Source organism: Glycine soja, chromosome 8 (assembly GCF_004193775.1).
Source record: "Glycine soja cultivar W05 chromosome 8, ASM419377v2, whole genome shotgun sequence".
Taxonomy (NCBI): Eukaryota; Viridiplantae; Streptophyta; class Magnoliopsida; order Fabales; family Fabaceae; genus Glycine; species Glycine soja.
The window spans coordinates 35063715-35080081 of record NC_041009.1 but is presented as its reverse complement, the minus strand read 5'-3'; the positions used below and the strand labels follow the sequence as shown (position 1 = coordinate 35080081).

The 16367-nt window shown below is 32.6% G+C and overlaps 1 protein-coding gene across 1 annotated transcript; it reads left to right on the top strand.

The window, feature by feature from the left end:
- Positions 1 to 6585: 6585 nt before the first annotated feature.
- On the top strand, positions 6586 to 14398 carry LOC114422986 (protein STRICTOSIDINE SYNTHASE-LIKE 10-like). Its single transcript, XM_028389567.1, has 3 exons — positions 6586 to 6909; positions 12368 to 12637; positions 13548 to 14398. Exons 1-3 carry the CDS (start codon positions 6653 to 6655, stop codon positions 14068 to 14070), a joined length of 1050 nt encoding a protein of 349 aa, XP_028245368.1. The 5' UTR covers positions 6586 to 6652; the 3' UTR covers positions 14071 to 14398.
- The last annotated feature ends 1969 nt before the right edge of the window (positions 14399 to 16367 follow it).

Genomic DNA, 16367 nt, shown 5'->3' with positions numbered 1-16367 from the left:
CATTTTCAAAAAAGGCATAATAATTACATCTTTTGAATTTTGAAACATTCTTGAGATAGCCAAAAGTAGTGCTTTTCCCCAACCCTTGATTTGTATGTTTGAGATAGGATCTAACGGTCTAAATAGGTGCATCCTTTCAGACTTCAGAAGCTTCCAGAAACTTATAAGAGAGGAAACTCTTTTTCATTCTTCCATCTTCATTTTGCTTCTAAGTTTTCTTCTCTGGTCAAGAGTTTTCCTCTATTCTCCTCAGCTACTTTTTTTCCAGCATCTTTCCTTTGTTCCACCTTCCTCACCGCCAGGTATGTCGTTGTCCCTTTCCTTTTCCTTATGTCTTTTTTTTGGTGGGGGTTCTGAGCATTTCGACGAGGGTAGGATGCTTTTGCTAGAAGTTCATCCAATACGGGAAAGTTCTATCGACGATCCATCTCATCATCATTATAGCTCTGATGCTGCCAAATCATGTTTCCAATGTCCTTGTTGGTGACATTGTCCCTGTTGGTGGTGTGGCTCACCTTGACACTGGTGTTTCCGCCTCTATTGGTGGCATCATCACTACTAAAGTAGGGCTTCGCCCTTACTCTACCATTCGTCCAAATCCCAGGGAGGATAAGGCTGAGTTCCTTCTATCCAATCCTCCTTATAATGTTATTGACTTGGACTTGAAGGCTAATGTTGTTTAGGTCATAGCCCCACATCTTTTTATTCCTCCTCCTCTTCCTAGAAAACTTAGTAAGGAAAAGAGGGAGTACCCTCCCATAACCCTTCCGGGTTCATCCTAGATTAACGAGGAAGTCAAATTCAATGAAAATAGTTTCTTGACTTATGATTTTATTATCGAATTCCTCGAGTCTATCGAGTTTTGTCATATCGATTGTCTCGATGTGATGATCATTGAGTCTTGTCTAGAGAGTGAGCGCATTTTTAAGCGTGCCTTTTTGGGTGAGATTCATTTCATGTATAAGTAGTTGGATCTTTCTCATTGATATTCCTTGTAGGGTAGTTGCCTCTAGATTCCTTTCACCACCTATTACAAAAACTTCAGAAGCCATTTCTTCAACATACGTCTCGGGGCTAAGTCCATGCCAAATTATTTTACTCAGTAAAGGGAGACTTGGTTCCCCTTTTATTTGTGTTCTTCTTCTAATAAAAATATACAAAAACATGTTCTGTATATGTCTTCTTTTGGTCAGGAGGATATGATTGTACTTTATAGGTTTCCGAGGACTCTCCCCAACAAAACCTTAGTGGATATGCCCTCTCCAAGACTCTAGATGTTGATTGGGACTATGAGTTTCCTATATTCGACTTTTATTTACCCTTTGATTTTTGCCTATTTCTAACCCTACCTTTCTTTTTCATAAATTATGGCCAAGTTCAATTACCAATCCATCAAGAAGACTCAAACCAAGAAGGCTGAGAAAGCCAAATCTAAAAAAGCCTAGTGGAAGCGACAGGATCATGAGGTAGCGGATGTAACACCCTGATATATATATCTATATATTATTAGTAATTATGTTTGATGTTTGATTATTTGTTGCGTTATTTTCATCCATAATTATTTTTAAGGAAGTTAATTTAGTTAATAGAGGGGTGTGGATAGATAAGGATCTAGCTTCTCAAAGAAGCTTGTTGAGAAAGCTTCTCAAAGAAGCCACAAGGAAGCTTCTAGAGGAAGCCTCTTAATGAAGCTTCTAGAGAAAGCTACATGGAGCTGCCTCGGTAAAAATGATGCCCAGCGTTTGTTAACCGTTGGATCTTCTCAAAATTTGGTCTGCAACTCCACAAGACACGTTTCCATTATCTGACCGTTGGGATCTTTGAGAAGATGTCTGGAGTGTGCTAGAAGCCTCTTAATGAAGCTTCTGGAGGAAGCCTCTTAATGAAGCTTCTAGAGAAAACTACATGAAGCTTCCTCGGTAGAAACGCTTCCCAGCCTTCGTTAACCGTTGGATCTTCTCGAAATTTGGTTTGCCACTTCACAAGACACTTTACCATGATTTAACCGTTGGGATCTTTGAGAAACTATCTGGAGTGTGCTAGAAGCTTCCGTTCTCGAGAGCATCTCTTATTTAAGCATTTCAGCCTTTGCTTTCTTGTAGCTTAGGAAAAATGCCATTTCTTCTTCTTTCTTTCTTCCAAATTCATTTCTAAAGTTCCAAGTACTTTCTCCATCACCCACATCCACCATTAGCCACCACAAACCATCATTTTTCTCCATTAAAAACCCACACCGAGAGGAACCCTTCAACCGAAGCAGAATTTCCAACTTGGCTTACGGTTTCGGTAGAGAACGAAAACCCTAATTTGATCTTTCGTTTTCTTTCGAGGTAACCATGGTTTTATGCTTGTTTCTTGTTAGTTCCATTTTGTCTTTGCATCTTTTCTAACTTTGCAACCGCCATTGCATGTCTTATGCTTCCTTTGAAAAACCTTAGAGAAAAAGACTTTGTAAGCGTTATCCTTTCATGAAATGCATGTTATTTTCGTAACCTACACTGAACCCCGGTCACATTGGCGTGGTCGGAATTTCCAAATTACGTTCCTTTGTAAAACCCGAAATACTCTCAGCTCTTTCATGTAGTGATGTGGGTGTTTGACCCAGAGCACTGTTACTAGCTTTGTTTTTTGAAATCCATACTAAGTCTCCTTCGTTTTGGCATAGTAGAGGCTTGCGTGGAATCGACGAGCAAGGACGAAAATGAATCTTCAAGTGACGCAATGAGGAATCCGCAGGGTAGCTCACGATAGGTAAGGGGAGTTTATTATAAAATTTACCATTTTAACACCATAGTTAGGGTCAGGGAACCTAGCTATGAGGATATCTGCCTGTCCCTGTTGCATGCTGATTTTTCTTCAAAGAAAATTACGTTTTAACTAATGGGATGCGATATATATATGTATTGTGATGAATGATATTGTTTTGGCTGTTTGAAGACTGTGCGTGTGGAAATGATATTGTTGTGTTTGTTTGAATTGTTGTTGATGTTGCTATTGAGGATTTTAATTGATATGTGATGATAATGATGATTATGATGATATTGATTTGAGATGACATTGTTAATAAAGACCATGTCAACATGAATTGTTATTATTGATGAATATGTGAATACGAAATGAGGTTGTTGTTGTTGTTGATAACGTCATTGAGATGAGATGATATTTATGTTGTGAATGACATGGAAATACGATTTGTTGATTGATGTTGGAAATGCATTGGCATGTGCGTGTTGTGTATGTTCGTGGGGGGCACTGTGCACTGACCTTTCAGGGTCTTTGACACTAGCTTTTGGCCACGTTCATACGTTGGATGTTGTGTATGATCGTGGGGGGCACTGTGCACTGACCTTCCAGGGTCTTTGGCACTAGCTTTTGGCCACGATCATACGTCGTATGAAGTGTATGTCATGGGGGGTAGAGTGCACTGACCTTGTCGGATAGCCCAGACGTGGGTAACTAGCGTGGTTAGAGAATCTAAGCATTCCTGAGGGGATGCTTAGGTGCTTTAATTGGTCCATGGTCTTTGGCACTTACTTTTGGCCGTGATCATAGCTCATACAACACAGGAAATAGAGTAACTGTGGCCAAGTGTACTTTGTACTAGGGGGCTGTCACCTGGTAGGGAACACCTTTGGGCTCCCAGGCTGATCACCTATGGGAGGGGGGCTGTTACGTGCACAACCGGGTGGTCTCGAAAAACTCAGCACAGTTCCCTAAGTGAAAGTGTCGTGTGGACACGCTTAGGCTATTTCCTGATATTTGGTTGTTGTTGGTACGTACCACATTGCATCTGAGTGTTGAGTTAGGTGCATGCATCATTTTGTGCAGTCTTGATTGGGTCCATGGATGGATGATGAGTAATTGTTGGATGTGAATGATGAATATTTGTTGGATATGAGTGTTGAATAATGATTGTTGTGTATGCTTATCATGTTTGCCTATGTTCCTTGCTAATTGTGGTTATTTGGAATTGGTATTGGTTCTTTTATAATAAACTCACCCTTGCAATTTTGTATCGTGTGGTTGATACCTGTGATGATCACGAACCTTGTTCGTGGGAGCAGAATGACAGTGGCAGGGTGTAGGGAGTAAGATTCTGGTGAGGAGCCACCGAGCCGACGTGATGACGTTGGCGTTATTTTGGGAGAGAGTTGTGTTTTGTAATCAACTCCTCCGTAGTTGGTTTTTAAGTTTTATTTTGTTGAGTTAAAGATGTAAAACTGGAATTTTAATTTTATATATATATATATATATATATATATATGAACATATTTAATTTTCGTTATGTGTATGACATGTACCGAATTATTGTTTCTATGTAATTATGCATAATCACTTAAGTAATGGCGTGTTGTTGGATGAATTTATGTTGTGACAAAATCACTTCTATTTTCATAATAAAAAATTAAGGGAGTTCTTTTTATAAAAATTGAAATTATCGAATATTAGAGTGTGGATACCGTAGCGACGAGGCGGGTCGTTACAGCGGATGATTGGGCTACTCCTCCTCCTTATATTAACTTGGGTGCTACCAAGAGGATAACTTTGGGTCATGAAGATGAAGGGTCATAAAAAAAAGGCCAAGGGTGGAGCCAATGTCTCTTGCTACTCCTTCCTTCGTCGAAAGTCACTTTGCCTTCCTTTCTATGAAGGATGGGGTTTCTTCTCTATGGGGTAAGGACTTCATTCCCCGTGCTTTTATTCCTTCTTCCATGCTCAGCCAATCGAACTACGACATGCTAAGGGAAGCAACCCTCCGAACCTCTATGGACTCCATTGTCCGTTTCCAAGCACAGACTTGAGGAATAGCCAAATTCTGGGGTGCCAAGTTCGAGAAGGCTAATGTTGAGTCTTAAAAGGGACAAGTTGAGTGTGCCAAAGCTGAGCAAGCCTTGCTTAAAGTCACCAAGGCCAATGAAACTCTGTTTCAATCGGCCAAGGATTCTTGGAAATATCTCAAAGATATGAAGACTAAGTTAAAGGAGGTAGTGTCTCGAGAAGAGGCCTTAAAGACCAAGTTGGCTACAGTCAAGAATTTTGCCAAGACTCTTCATGAAGAGATCGAGCGCCTCAACAAGGAGTTTGATCTTTTCAAGGTGACTACATAGAAGGCTAAGGAAAAGTTGAAGAGTGATCTCAACAAAGCTGAGGCCAAGATCCTAAAACCTCATGAAGCCAACTTCTTCAAGGACACTTGCCAAGCGAAGTACTTCTTCAAAGAGCCTACTCATCCTATAGCTTAGTATTTTTTAATTTCCTTTTTATGCAAAGGCTTGAACCCAACCTATCTAATGGGTCCCCTTTTGATATATATATATATATATATATATATATATATATATATATATATATATATATATATATATATATATATCAATACATTTTTATTCTAAGTGTTGTATTTGGTTTTATTGTTTTTCATTTTCTAATTCCCAATTAGGAACTACTCAGTAATACAATCACTTTAAAAGTGTTAACCAATTTTTTATTGGCCTATTGATTTTTATTCAAATAATTTGATTGATTCTCGGTCTATGTTTGCTAAGTAACTTAGTCTAATTGTAGTTGAATATATTGCTCATATGTATCTAGCTGAATAACTTAGTCTCATTGGTCTATTTTTAGCCTCGAATCTTAAGTTTCAGTTTATTTTTAGTCGAGTAACTTTGTCTTTTTTTGTCTTCTTTTAGCCAAGTGACTCAATTATCTACAGCTTGTGTTTTAGTCGGGTAGCTTAGCTTTTTGGTCTTCTTTGAGCCAAACAGTTAAGTTATCTATAGTCTATTTTTAGTTGATTGTGGTTGTTGGTCTATTAGTAAGTCAAATACTATTTGGTCTTATCCATGACTCGGATTGGGTCTTTAGTCAAAGAAATCATTCGGTCTACTAAGATCTAACAAGTTAATAACGAAGAAAAGAATACTTTTATTCAATGTAAAATTCAGGTGTGTCTCATTCAAAACCTCTCTAACAAAAAACTTCAAAGGAAAAAGATGCTAGAGTAGGAAAAAGAGTACATAGTCACTTACAAGTTTAACTCTAATAGAATTTGAGGTGAGTAACATTCCAGGCTCTTGGAATCGCCTTGTTGGATAAGTTGGATAAGTGCTCTGGTCTGTAGGTTCTATTTTCGAGTTACTCGATAATTTTGAAATTGACAACAACTAATGTAAAAGGCTTAATTTGGGTAAACCTTGACGAGCTTCATGATGTCCTTTTACATTGGCATCTAAACAACAGATTGAAAAAATACAATATTTTACATCAGTTATGTTGATAATCGATGTTAAAAATATCAAATTTCGTCAAATAATAATTAACGAATATGACAAAAAAATATAATTATTTCATTTTAATCAATTAAAAGATCAAATTAAATCTTAAAATATAATTAAGAAATCAAATGTAAAAATTAAACCTTTTAAAAAAACATTAGAAGCATTCGACGACAAAGTCAAATGATAATGAATTATGGTGCGAACCAACTGCCTAGTTAATGTTGATTTAGACTTGACATAATGTTCAAGGCAGTCCAGGTACGATGCTATATATCTATATATAGTACATTTGTGATCGAGCATTCCGATTCATGTCCATTTAATTTTTCATGTGAAGTATATCCCTAGGGAAAAATAATTTCTTCACATTTACAATGAAGCAATCCACTCTATTCCTGTTCCTATTCCTATTCCCCCTCGTTCATGCTCTTTCTTACGAAGCTGCTTATATTAGAGATGGCCTCAAATCCTATTCCCAGCTTGATCTCCCTCACTCCGTTTTTGGTTCTGAAAGTGTAGCCTTCGATTGCCATGGGAAAGGACCATATGTTGGAGTGTCTGATGGTAGAATTCTCAAGTGGCAAGAGACAAAGAGAGAGTGGATTGACTTTGCAGTTACCTCGCCACACAGGTAAAAACTTGTCATTGTTTGCTTTCAAGTTGCACTTGCATGAAAATATGTTAATATTGTTCATATAATATATTCGGAAGCACCGATTAAGGTTGATAGGCTGAATTTAAATTTGAATCATTTAGATAATATTTAAGTTTGATCTTTAAAGGAAATAATTTTTTATCAAATTTTATTTACCTTTTAATTGAAATTCAAATTAGTTAAAAAAAATTTCCTTTAATGAACCGAAAGGTTTAAGACCAAAAATATATTTGGAAGCACAAATTTAATCAAGAAAAAAAAAGTGTGCCACAATATTATCCTTACACCCCTTGCTACCAGTCCCCGCCTTTACAAAAGTCAAACTCCTTGTTATTTGAAAATGTTGTTTTAGTGTATGGTTAGAATGAAGTCTGCAAACTTTCATGTGTAAATGTACTTTTGAAATAATCAAAACATGCCATTAAAATGTTTATTCTTTAAATTGAGTTTGAATCCCCCCAAATGAAAAATCAAATATAGCTAGTTGTCTTGAGATAATACTTTTTGAATTAATCATTTGTTTATCTACTATTCTTGGGGACTAGCACAGCCACTTTTTTTTCTTTCTTAATTTGGAACTCACCTAAACCTTTTCAAGAGAGAATTACAAATAGAATATATATCGAAGTGTCAAGTCGTTCATATCATTATCTACTGTGTTTATATTTAATAATTAGTTTATAACACAAAATCATCGCGACATATGATGCACATATCTATGCTAATTAATGGTACAACACGAGAGCCCGACACAATTAATAAAATTAGACATTTATCATTAGTCGAAAACGCCCTAAAGAAATAGTTGAACAGAATATCGGTCCGGCTCACTTGTGCAGATGATTAAGAAAATTGATAGGGTAGATAATCAGTCAAAAATGGGACAGAATGAGTGTGAAAAACCTGTTTTAATTGGTCATTTAAATAAATATTTTTTTATTTTAAAATGTTTTTGAATAAACAAAAGTTATTTTTTATTTTTTATAATAAAAAAATATTATATATAAATAGAGATACTCTCACCCATATACAAAGAGATAACAATCATCAGTTTAATAACAAAAGTTTTTTTAACTATTTTTTTTTAGTTTTTCATCTTGCAAAATGTGTAACACCTTTATATACATTTAAAATATCATCTATCTAACATAAATCTTTCATAATTTTATGTTAATTTATATTACATAATATTAAAAATCTATATTTTATTATTACCAGTTTTATTTATCTCAACTTTTTTTTATAAGCGGCCAAAGATATGTTATTGCTAAACTCAGCACAAGGAATGCTGTAGATAGTACAAAATCTTATGACACATTACCCAAAGTCCAACAATGATAGAGGAAAAAGAAGACGTGGCATTAAATCCACCACCACACCACATAACATAACCACCCAAACCAAAATCACAGAATCCAAACCATAAAACATACAACCAAACTAAAAGGAATCCTACTGTTCTTACTCTATTAATGTATTGCAAAAACTAGAGAGAACAATGCAATATTTTCCTAGACTCAACCTGCAACGATTTCAAACTACTATAGACTAATCCTGCAAGCACAAAAGAAATAAGAGATCCCTTTCATTTTGTTTATCAACCATAAACAGGTCTAAATTTAGTCATTTCCGTAAAATACTCAAAGTTAGGTTCATTGCGCGTCTTTAAAAATAATGTTATTTCTATGTAGTCATGAAGACCAAATAGAAGCAAACCAAACAAACAACATCCAGGTTATTAATTAATTTGATCCCAATTTAATATCATGATTAAATTAACAAACCATAAATAAGTGTAAAGAAAATTGGAACATGATGTTTTGTAAATAAAAAAGAATATATTCATATATGGCACAACAATTAAAAGAAAGTTCTAATTTTAGGCATGAATTGCAGACACAAAATAGTTACAAAATAGACAGAAATGTAATTTTGGAAAGATACATATTGGCTGCATATGTATAATAGTTGCACATGATATGTAGCCATCTTGTGGAGTAGTTTTTTGTGTGGTTTGGTCGGGTTACCCACATCCTGTGGTATAATTTTGTTTTCGTTTCTTATTAATAAAAAAACTATTTAGTCTTTCCAAAAAAACCACAAACACGAAAAATAGTTGGAGTATTTTTTTCTTTAACTCTCCAGTTCATTCATCACTTAGTTGAGTTGGAGTACTTATCATACTTTTATAGTACTATTTAAGTCAAGTTAGCAAAAAATTTGAAAAAAAAAATATAGTATTCTAGGTAAGAAGTAATTGATAGTTTATGAATAATTCTGGGAGTAATATTTAATGCATATAAGCATGCATGCAGCAGCTATTCCTCTGAAAATAAATATTTTGAGATGACCGTACTCCATTATTTTCTAATGCACTTGAAATTAATAGCAATTCCTCTTCTTTATGAAGGGGCAAGTTGATGAACCAAGCCAGGCTGTGTATGTGACGTTCATACATTGGACCTTTTTCTTTCGACTTTTCTTTTATTTTATTTTTAATTATATTGGTACAAAATATTTATTGGTTGGTTAATGATTAATTTTTATTGAAAAATCATGATTGATTATTTTTAGTGAGATTTTTTCTTTTCAATCATATTTTTTCATTCACAAAATTTAAATTCAAAATTTTATTTAAAGAGTATTAAGTTCAATATCAGGCGCACCAATAATTTGTTTGGTTATTTTTCTTTTTATCTGTTAATAGTTATCCATCATTTTCAGTATTAGACAATTATACAGATGCTCATTTATTAGGGTTGGACATACGGATTTCAGCCTCAGGGTTGGCCCGCGAGACCTATAAAGTTGCAGCCTTGTCTAAACAAAACTGGCCCATTTAATCATGGGTCTGTTAGAAGTTGACACTCTTAACCCCACTCATAAATGAATTGAGTCTATAAATTCGTGAGTCAATCCGTTTTTCTTTTTTTTTTAAGATTAAGATCAGATCATAAGATATGCTATGAATAACAAAATCATCTAACACCCACCCTCTTAAACCCGTACTAGTTTCTGCCAACAGATCCAGCTAATTACAACCCCACATGCATGATGCTGCCAAATTACACGATCAACCATGTAGATATAATCTATTATTATTATTAATATTATTATTATTATTATTATTATTTTCAATCCAGCAGACAATGGCATATATTGTAATGAGATGCTAGTTTCGTTTTTATTATATATTTCTTTTATTTGTTAGTAACCAGGTTATTTGGTATAAAATATTTATCAATTTTATTGATAATTAATTTTATAAAAAATATGATTAATCATATTTAATGAAATCTCATGTTGTAATCATATTTTTTTCTTTTTAATTATAAAATTCAAACTTAAAATCTTGTTTAAGGAATGTTAAATATGACTCCACTCAAACTAATGTGTTTGTTGGTATTTTTTTTTTAGTATAACTCAATGCATAAACATGACACCATTATTTGGCATTAGTTTTTCTTTTAATTTCTTTTGTATTTCTCCGTTGACATCCATTTAAAAATAGATTTATTTTTTATATTAAATGACTCAATATTTTATTACAGATGTTAAGGGTGCAAAAAAGATGGAAAAAGTGTCATAAACTCGATAATATTACATAAATTCTCTGATCATTCATAAATCTAGTGAAACTAGTCAAAGGTCTCAGTTACTCTAAACCATATTTGATATGAAATATTTAATATTATAAATATCTATTTTTTATATTTATTGAGAATAGTTATTAAATATTTTTTTTTCATTTTAATACAATAAATAATTTATTTTAATTTAATATTTTTAATTTTTTTGTGAATAACTAGGTTATACGTCCCATCATTTGAGTCCAAGAAACTCAATAATATTTTTTTAAAAAAAATATCTTTATAATTCTATCAAGTTTTTACTTTCCGATGGTTTAAAGTCTTTAAATAAGGTTATTATATTTTTTTAACTTTATAATTAAGTTCCCAGAAATTAAAATTGTTAAAGTTTTTAAGACAAAATATAATTGAATTAAATTGAAAATACAAATTATGATATCTTCGATCATCATTATGCTTCATTATACGCTGGAGTTATCATTAGAATTTTTTTAACAAAATCATTAGACTTTTCTAATAATTGGTTTCGAGTTCTTTAAATTTAAGTTAAGCCAGATTTTGCATTTGGCCCCCCAAAAAATGGTAGTGAATTTTTTGTATCCGAGTCAAGCATACAATAATTATATACATCTCTACGAAGCCTCAATGATACTACTAACAAATGAATGCATTCTTCTCTTAAAAAAAATGCATTCTTATTCTTTTTTTCTCACAAAAAAATGGATGGAACCTGGAGGATGGAGATTATACGATCACAACTAGATTGGTACCCCTTGAATCTCCATCCAAACACAGGACATCCTGAATCCATTAAACCAGTAAAAGGAAAAAAAAAAAAATCAAACAAGGAATTAAGGAAAGACCAAACAAAACCCATGCACCAAACAAGGTTAGACTAGAACTACTTAAACCTGTAGTTAGGCAAAAATGTCCTATCATTTACAAAATGTCCAAAGTTGTTGCCATGATCTTAGCAAAAAAATAAAAAAAACAAAGTCGTTTTGGCAGCCTACATAAGAGGAGAACCCTCCCCTAGGAAATCAACTCTATGATTCCTAAAAATAGGGGGATGTCATGTAACTCCACCCTACATCGGTGTTGCATTCTTATTCACTTCGCCTCGCCAATTAGGCAATTACTCAATATAAAAAGTTTTGTTTATAAAAAATACTAATTCATGAAAATAAAAGATACATCTTTCCCTTTCATTTTTTCTTATTTTATTTCTCAAGAATCAAGTATGCATGCTCACTATTTATTTTGAAAGGTTAAATTACAGTTTTGTTTTCGTTTCATTTTTTATATACAATTTTAATTTTTTAATTTATTCTTTTTATAATTTTAGTTTTTCAGTTTTAAAAAGTCTACAATTATTCGGTCTAATTCTTAATATTGCATATATTTTATTTCTTATTTCGGTCTAATTGAATCCTAGATCTTAAGACATCGTAAAAAATCATTTCATTAATTAAAATAAAATATATATACAATAGAAAGACTAAAATTAGATGTAAAAAATTAATGGAGAAATAAAATTAAAATTTAAGCCAGTTAGAAAATCATATATTAGTTCATATTCATTGATCAACTTATGCCAACTCTACATTACTAAGCGTATCCCCCAAGAAAGTCTAACAAGAATGGATCATCACGCCCAAATCCTTATTGGGTTGAGACTTGAGAGGTCACCTAAGACCAATACGAGTATTATGTTTGTCACCTATTCACACACCATGTATGTAATGTATGCAGAGATTGCAGAATATTTCACAATTGGAGGCTTTTCCTCCTTAATTATCCCTTGGTGTAAAAATTAGTAAATTTGTTCTTTTATGATTATGAAGGAACAAGAAATTATGCGACGGGTTACAAAATGACAAGATGGAATCAATGTGTGGAAGACCCTTAGGCCTCAAATTCAACACTGTAACTTGTGAACTGTACATTGCCGATGCATACTTTGGGCTTCTGGTGGTAGGACCAAGTGGTGGTGTGGCAAAGCAATTAGCCACTTCTGCTGAAGGGGTCCCATTTAGGTTCACAAATGCCTTGGACATCGACACCAAAACTGGTGAAGTATATTTCACAGATAGCAGCATCTTGTTCCAAAGAAGGTATACTCTAAATTCTTGTTATGACATGCATTTCCACATAATGTTATTTTACTCTTTATTTAGCATTCCTCTGATGTGCACATTTATTTCAACGCTAGATAATTGATTATTCCGAATCTAAAATCGATTTTTGATAATTTTTCACATGTTATGTTGGGTTTTATATTGAAGAAGAGTTTAAATTAATTCTAAGTCCAAAATTGATTAAGCAAAAGAAAATTTGGATAACTTTTGGATTAGATCAAAAATTTTATCTTGAGTTTTACTCTAACTTGCTTTTGTACTAAAAATATTGAAGCATAAATTATATTAGTTCAAAACAATTTTCACTAAATCAATTTTACTAAATTAATTTTATTTAAAATTAATTTTATTTAAAATTAATTTTACCAACTTTGATTCAACCGAACGGTATAATTGGTGTTAACAAAGAAAGAAAATTGTGTTAAATTTTGCTATCAATCACTTCACAAGTGAGGTTGAGTAATGATCACTAGTATTAGTGCATTACCCTAAATATAATTATATAATTTATGCTTAAATATATATTTTTTCTTACAATTTAATATTTTTTGTCATTCTTGTCCCTATAAATCTTTTTTTTTAATTCTTATAAAATATGTTTACTTTTTATCGTCCTTCAAATGTTTTAGATAATATTTTGAATACTAAAAAAAATGTTTTGAACAATAAAAAAATATTATTTAAAACACTTAAAAATGACAAACAAAATAAATACATTTTACATTAAAATAAAGAAAAAAATATTTTACAAGAACAAAAATAAAAAGAAAATATTAAATTATAACAATCAAAAACATATTTAAACCTATAATTTGTTGTTTGTACTAAATTAGGAAATGACTCTCGATGCTCTTTGGCAACTCATTCTCTTTTCTCTTCGATGAAGGGTATACATATCAATAATTCTGAGCGGGGATAGAACTGGAAGGTTACTAAAATACGTTCCAAGTACCCAAAGTGTACATGTTTTGGTCAAAGGTTTAGCGTTCCCTAACGGTGTGGCACTTAGCAAGGACAATTCCTTCATTCTAGTAGCAGAATCAACCACTTTTAAAATTCTCAAGATTCAACTTAGAGACTCCAAGACCAACAACAACAACAATATAGAGCCTTTTGCTCAGGTTCCACGCTCCCCAGATAACATAAAGAGGAACAACAAAGGAGAATTTTGGGTGGCACAGAACAGTGGCAGGGGATTGATTCAGAAATTGGGAAATGAAATTGAAACCACACTTCCTTGGAATGCAGATCCTGTGGCAATTAAATTTGATGAAAAGGGGAGGGCCATTGTGGTATTAGATGGAGAATATGGAAGACAATTGGACTCTGTTAGTGAAGTGGAAGAACATGAAGGAAGTTTGTGGATAGGCTCTGCTGTGCAACCATTCATTGGTCTTATAAAAGCTTAGGCCTTTATTTACGTGTTTGTGGAAAAATTATTAAGTGGTCCTCAATCACTACCTTATTCATGGTGTTAGCAGATTTTTATATGACACATAATTAAGTATGTGTCACGTAAAAATTAGTTAAGACTATAGATAAGTAATGATTTAAAATTACCTAATAATTTTTCGTGTTTGTGTGTTTTATTTTCAGGTCAAATTTTAAAATCCAAATTCCAAAATAAAATGTATTTTGGATAAAATAAGGTTGGGTTAGTTTTCTTTATCTGATGTTAAAAGACTTTTCTTCTGATTTTAAGAATAATAAAAAATGGTATTCTCATTCTTAATTTTAGTTTTCTACTATTCTCTCACTTTATCTTCTGATATATCAAGACATGTCCTTTAAGAGAATCACCATTACCGTGTTCTCCTTCTCTAATTGTGGGTTGAGAGGTGTTGTGGTGATTGGCGAGCCGCTAACAGTAACATTGTTAGGAAAGAAAATATAAAATATCTACAGACAACATTTAACTAGAAACTATCATTATAGAGCTAAAAGGAGATAGATTAAACATTCATATTTTTCATTCATAATGATTCAGAGTAACATCGCCCTTTTAAACACAAACTAAAACCTAACAAAAAGTGAACTACAAAAGAATGTCCAACATAGATTGGATCAATTTAGGGAAAATAACAAATAATGTAGTAAAGAAAAGGAAACTACTATTAGTCCCTACACAATTTGATTTTGACCCCTACCTTACTGAAAACTCCATTTTGCCCCCTATTTAAAAAATTCCACCCCTCCATCTTCCCTCTCCCCTCCCCCCCTTCTTGGCACCCTCTTCCCACTTCTCTCTTCCCCAATCCTTCTTTTTTCAAAATTTTCTCCTTTGCTTCCCTCCTCCTTCACTTTCCAACCCATGTCCAATCCATCTCTCTCTCCTTCCCCAACTCCTTTGAGGTACCTTTTTTACACTAATTCGTGTTCAATGGAATCGTGATTTTATTGTAGACATATCTACAATGAAATCTCAATTTTATTTATATTTTTTTTTGGAAAAAATAGGTAATGATATCATGATTTTGTTGTGTATTTTGACATAGCTGAATCGTGATATTATTACCTTTTTTGTATATAAAATCACAACCGAATTATGATTCTGTGTTGTAAAAAAAAATTCACAACAAAATTACGATTCAGAATCACGATTTCGTTGTGTTAAGGGGGTGCAAAAAAACAAACAACAACAAAATCATGATTTCATTGTGATGTTTAGGTTGACAAAAAAACATACAACAGAATCGTAATTTTGTTGTACATTATACAACAGAATTACAATTCCATTGTGATAAGGGGGTTCAAAAATGGTGGTACAACAAAAACATGATTATGTGGGAAGAACAATTTGAAAATAAAAAAGGGGCTAGCTCCTTGGTAGGGACCAATAACAAATGGAATGAGACCAATAGCAACTCGTTAAGAAAAATAACAATTGAGGTCCAATTGGAGAAACTTGGGTCAGCCAAGTATCAAGAACTAATTCTCTCTCGCTAGCTTCCTCACAAAAAGTCTGTGTATGGCCAAAATACCATCAAGGGGGTGTATTGAGATTAGGATTTTAAAAAAATATTTTAGTATACAAAATTCTTGAGGGTTTTAAAGATTATGTAGGAATAATAATTATGAATTATCAGATTTTTTTACAAGACTTTTATGATAGTTTGAATTTTAATAGATTTACATTATAAGAATTTAAAGGATTTGAAAAGACTTTATAGATTTATAAATTTTAAAAGGATTATGTGATTTTTTTTAAAGACACATTCAAAATTACAAGAGTTAGTGAAAAAATAATAAGAAATGATGATGTTTGGATAAAAAAAAAACAATATAATTTTTTAATTTTTAATAGTTATATTGATTCTAGTTTTATGCTCTCCTATACTAACATTTCTTGCAATAACATCTTCTCATTCTCACTTTTGAATTTGAATAATAGATTTAAAATTATACGTTGGTTTTCTAATTTTTTTAATTACTACAATTATTTAATAATAAATCTAATGACATGTTTAAATGAGGTGCAATAATAAGCATGTACTAGAAGGGAGTGGTGAGGGTGGAAAATTGGCAAAAAGGTTACTAAGTTATATGGATGACAAAATTAAGGATAACTATCATGAAAATATTGCGTCGATCAAGTGATGAGCATAGTCATTAAAAAAACATAGTTAATCTTAGTACATAAGACATACATTCATTTAATTTGGAAAACAAAGGAAAAAATGCATAAAGTTGCAGTATATTTGACATT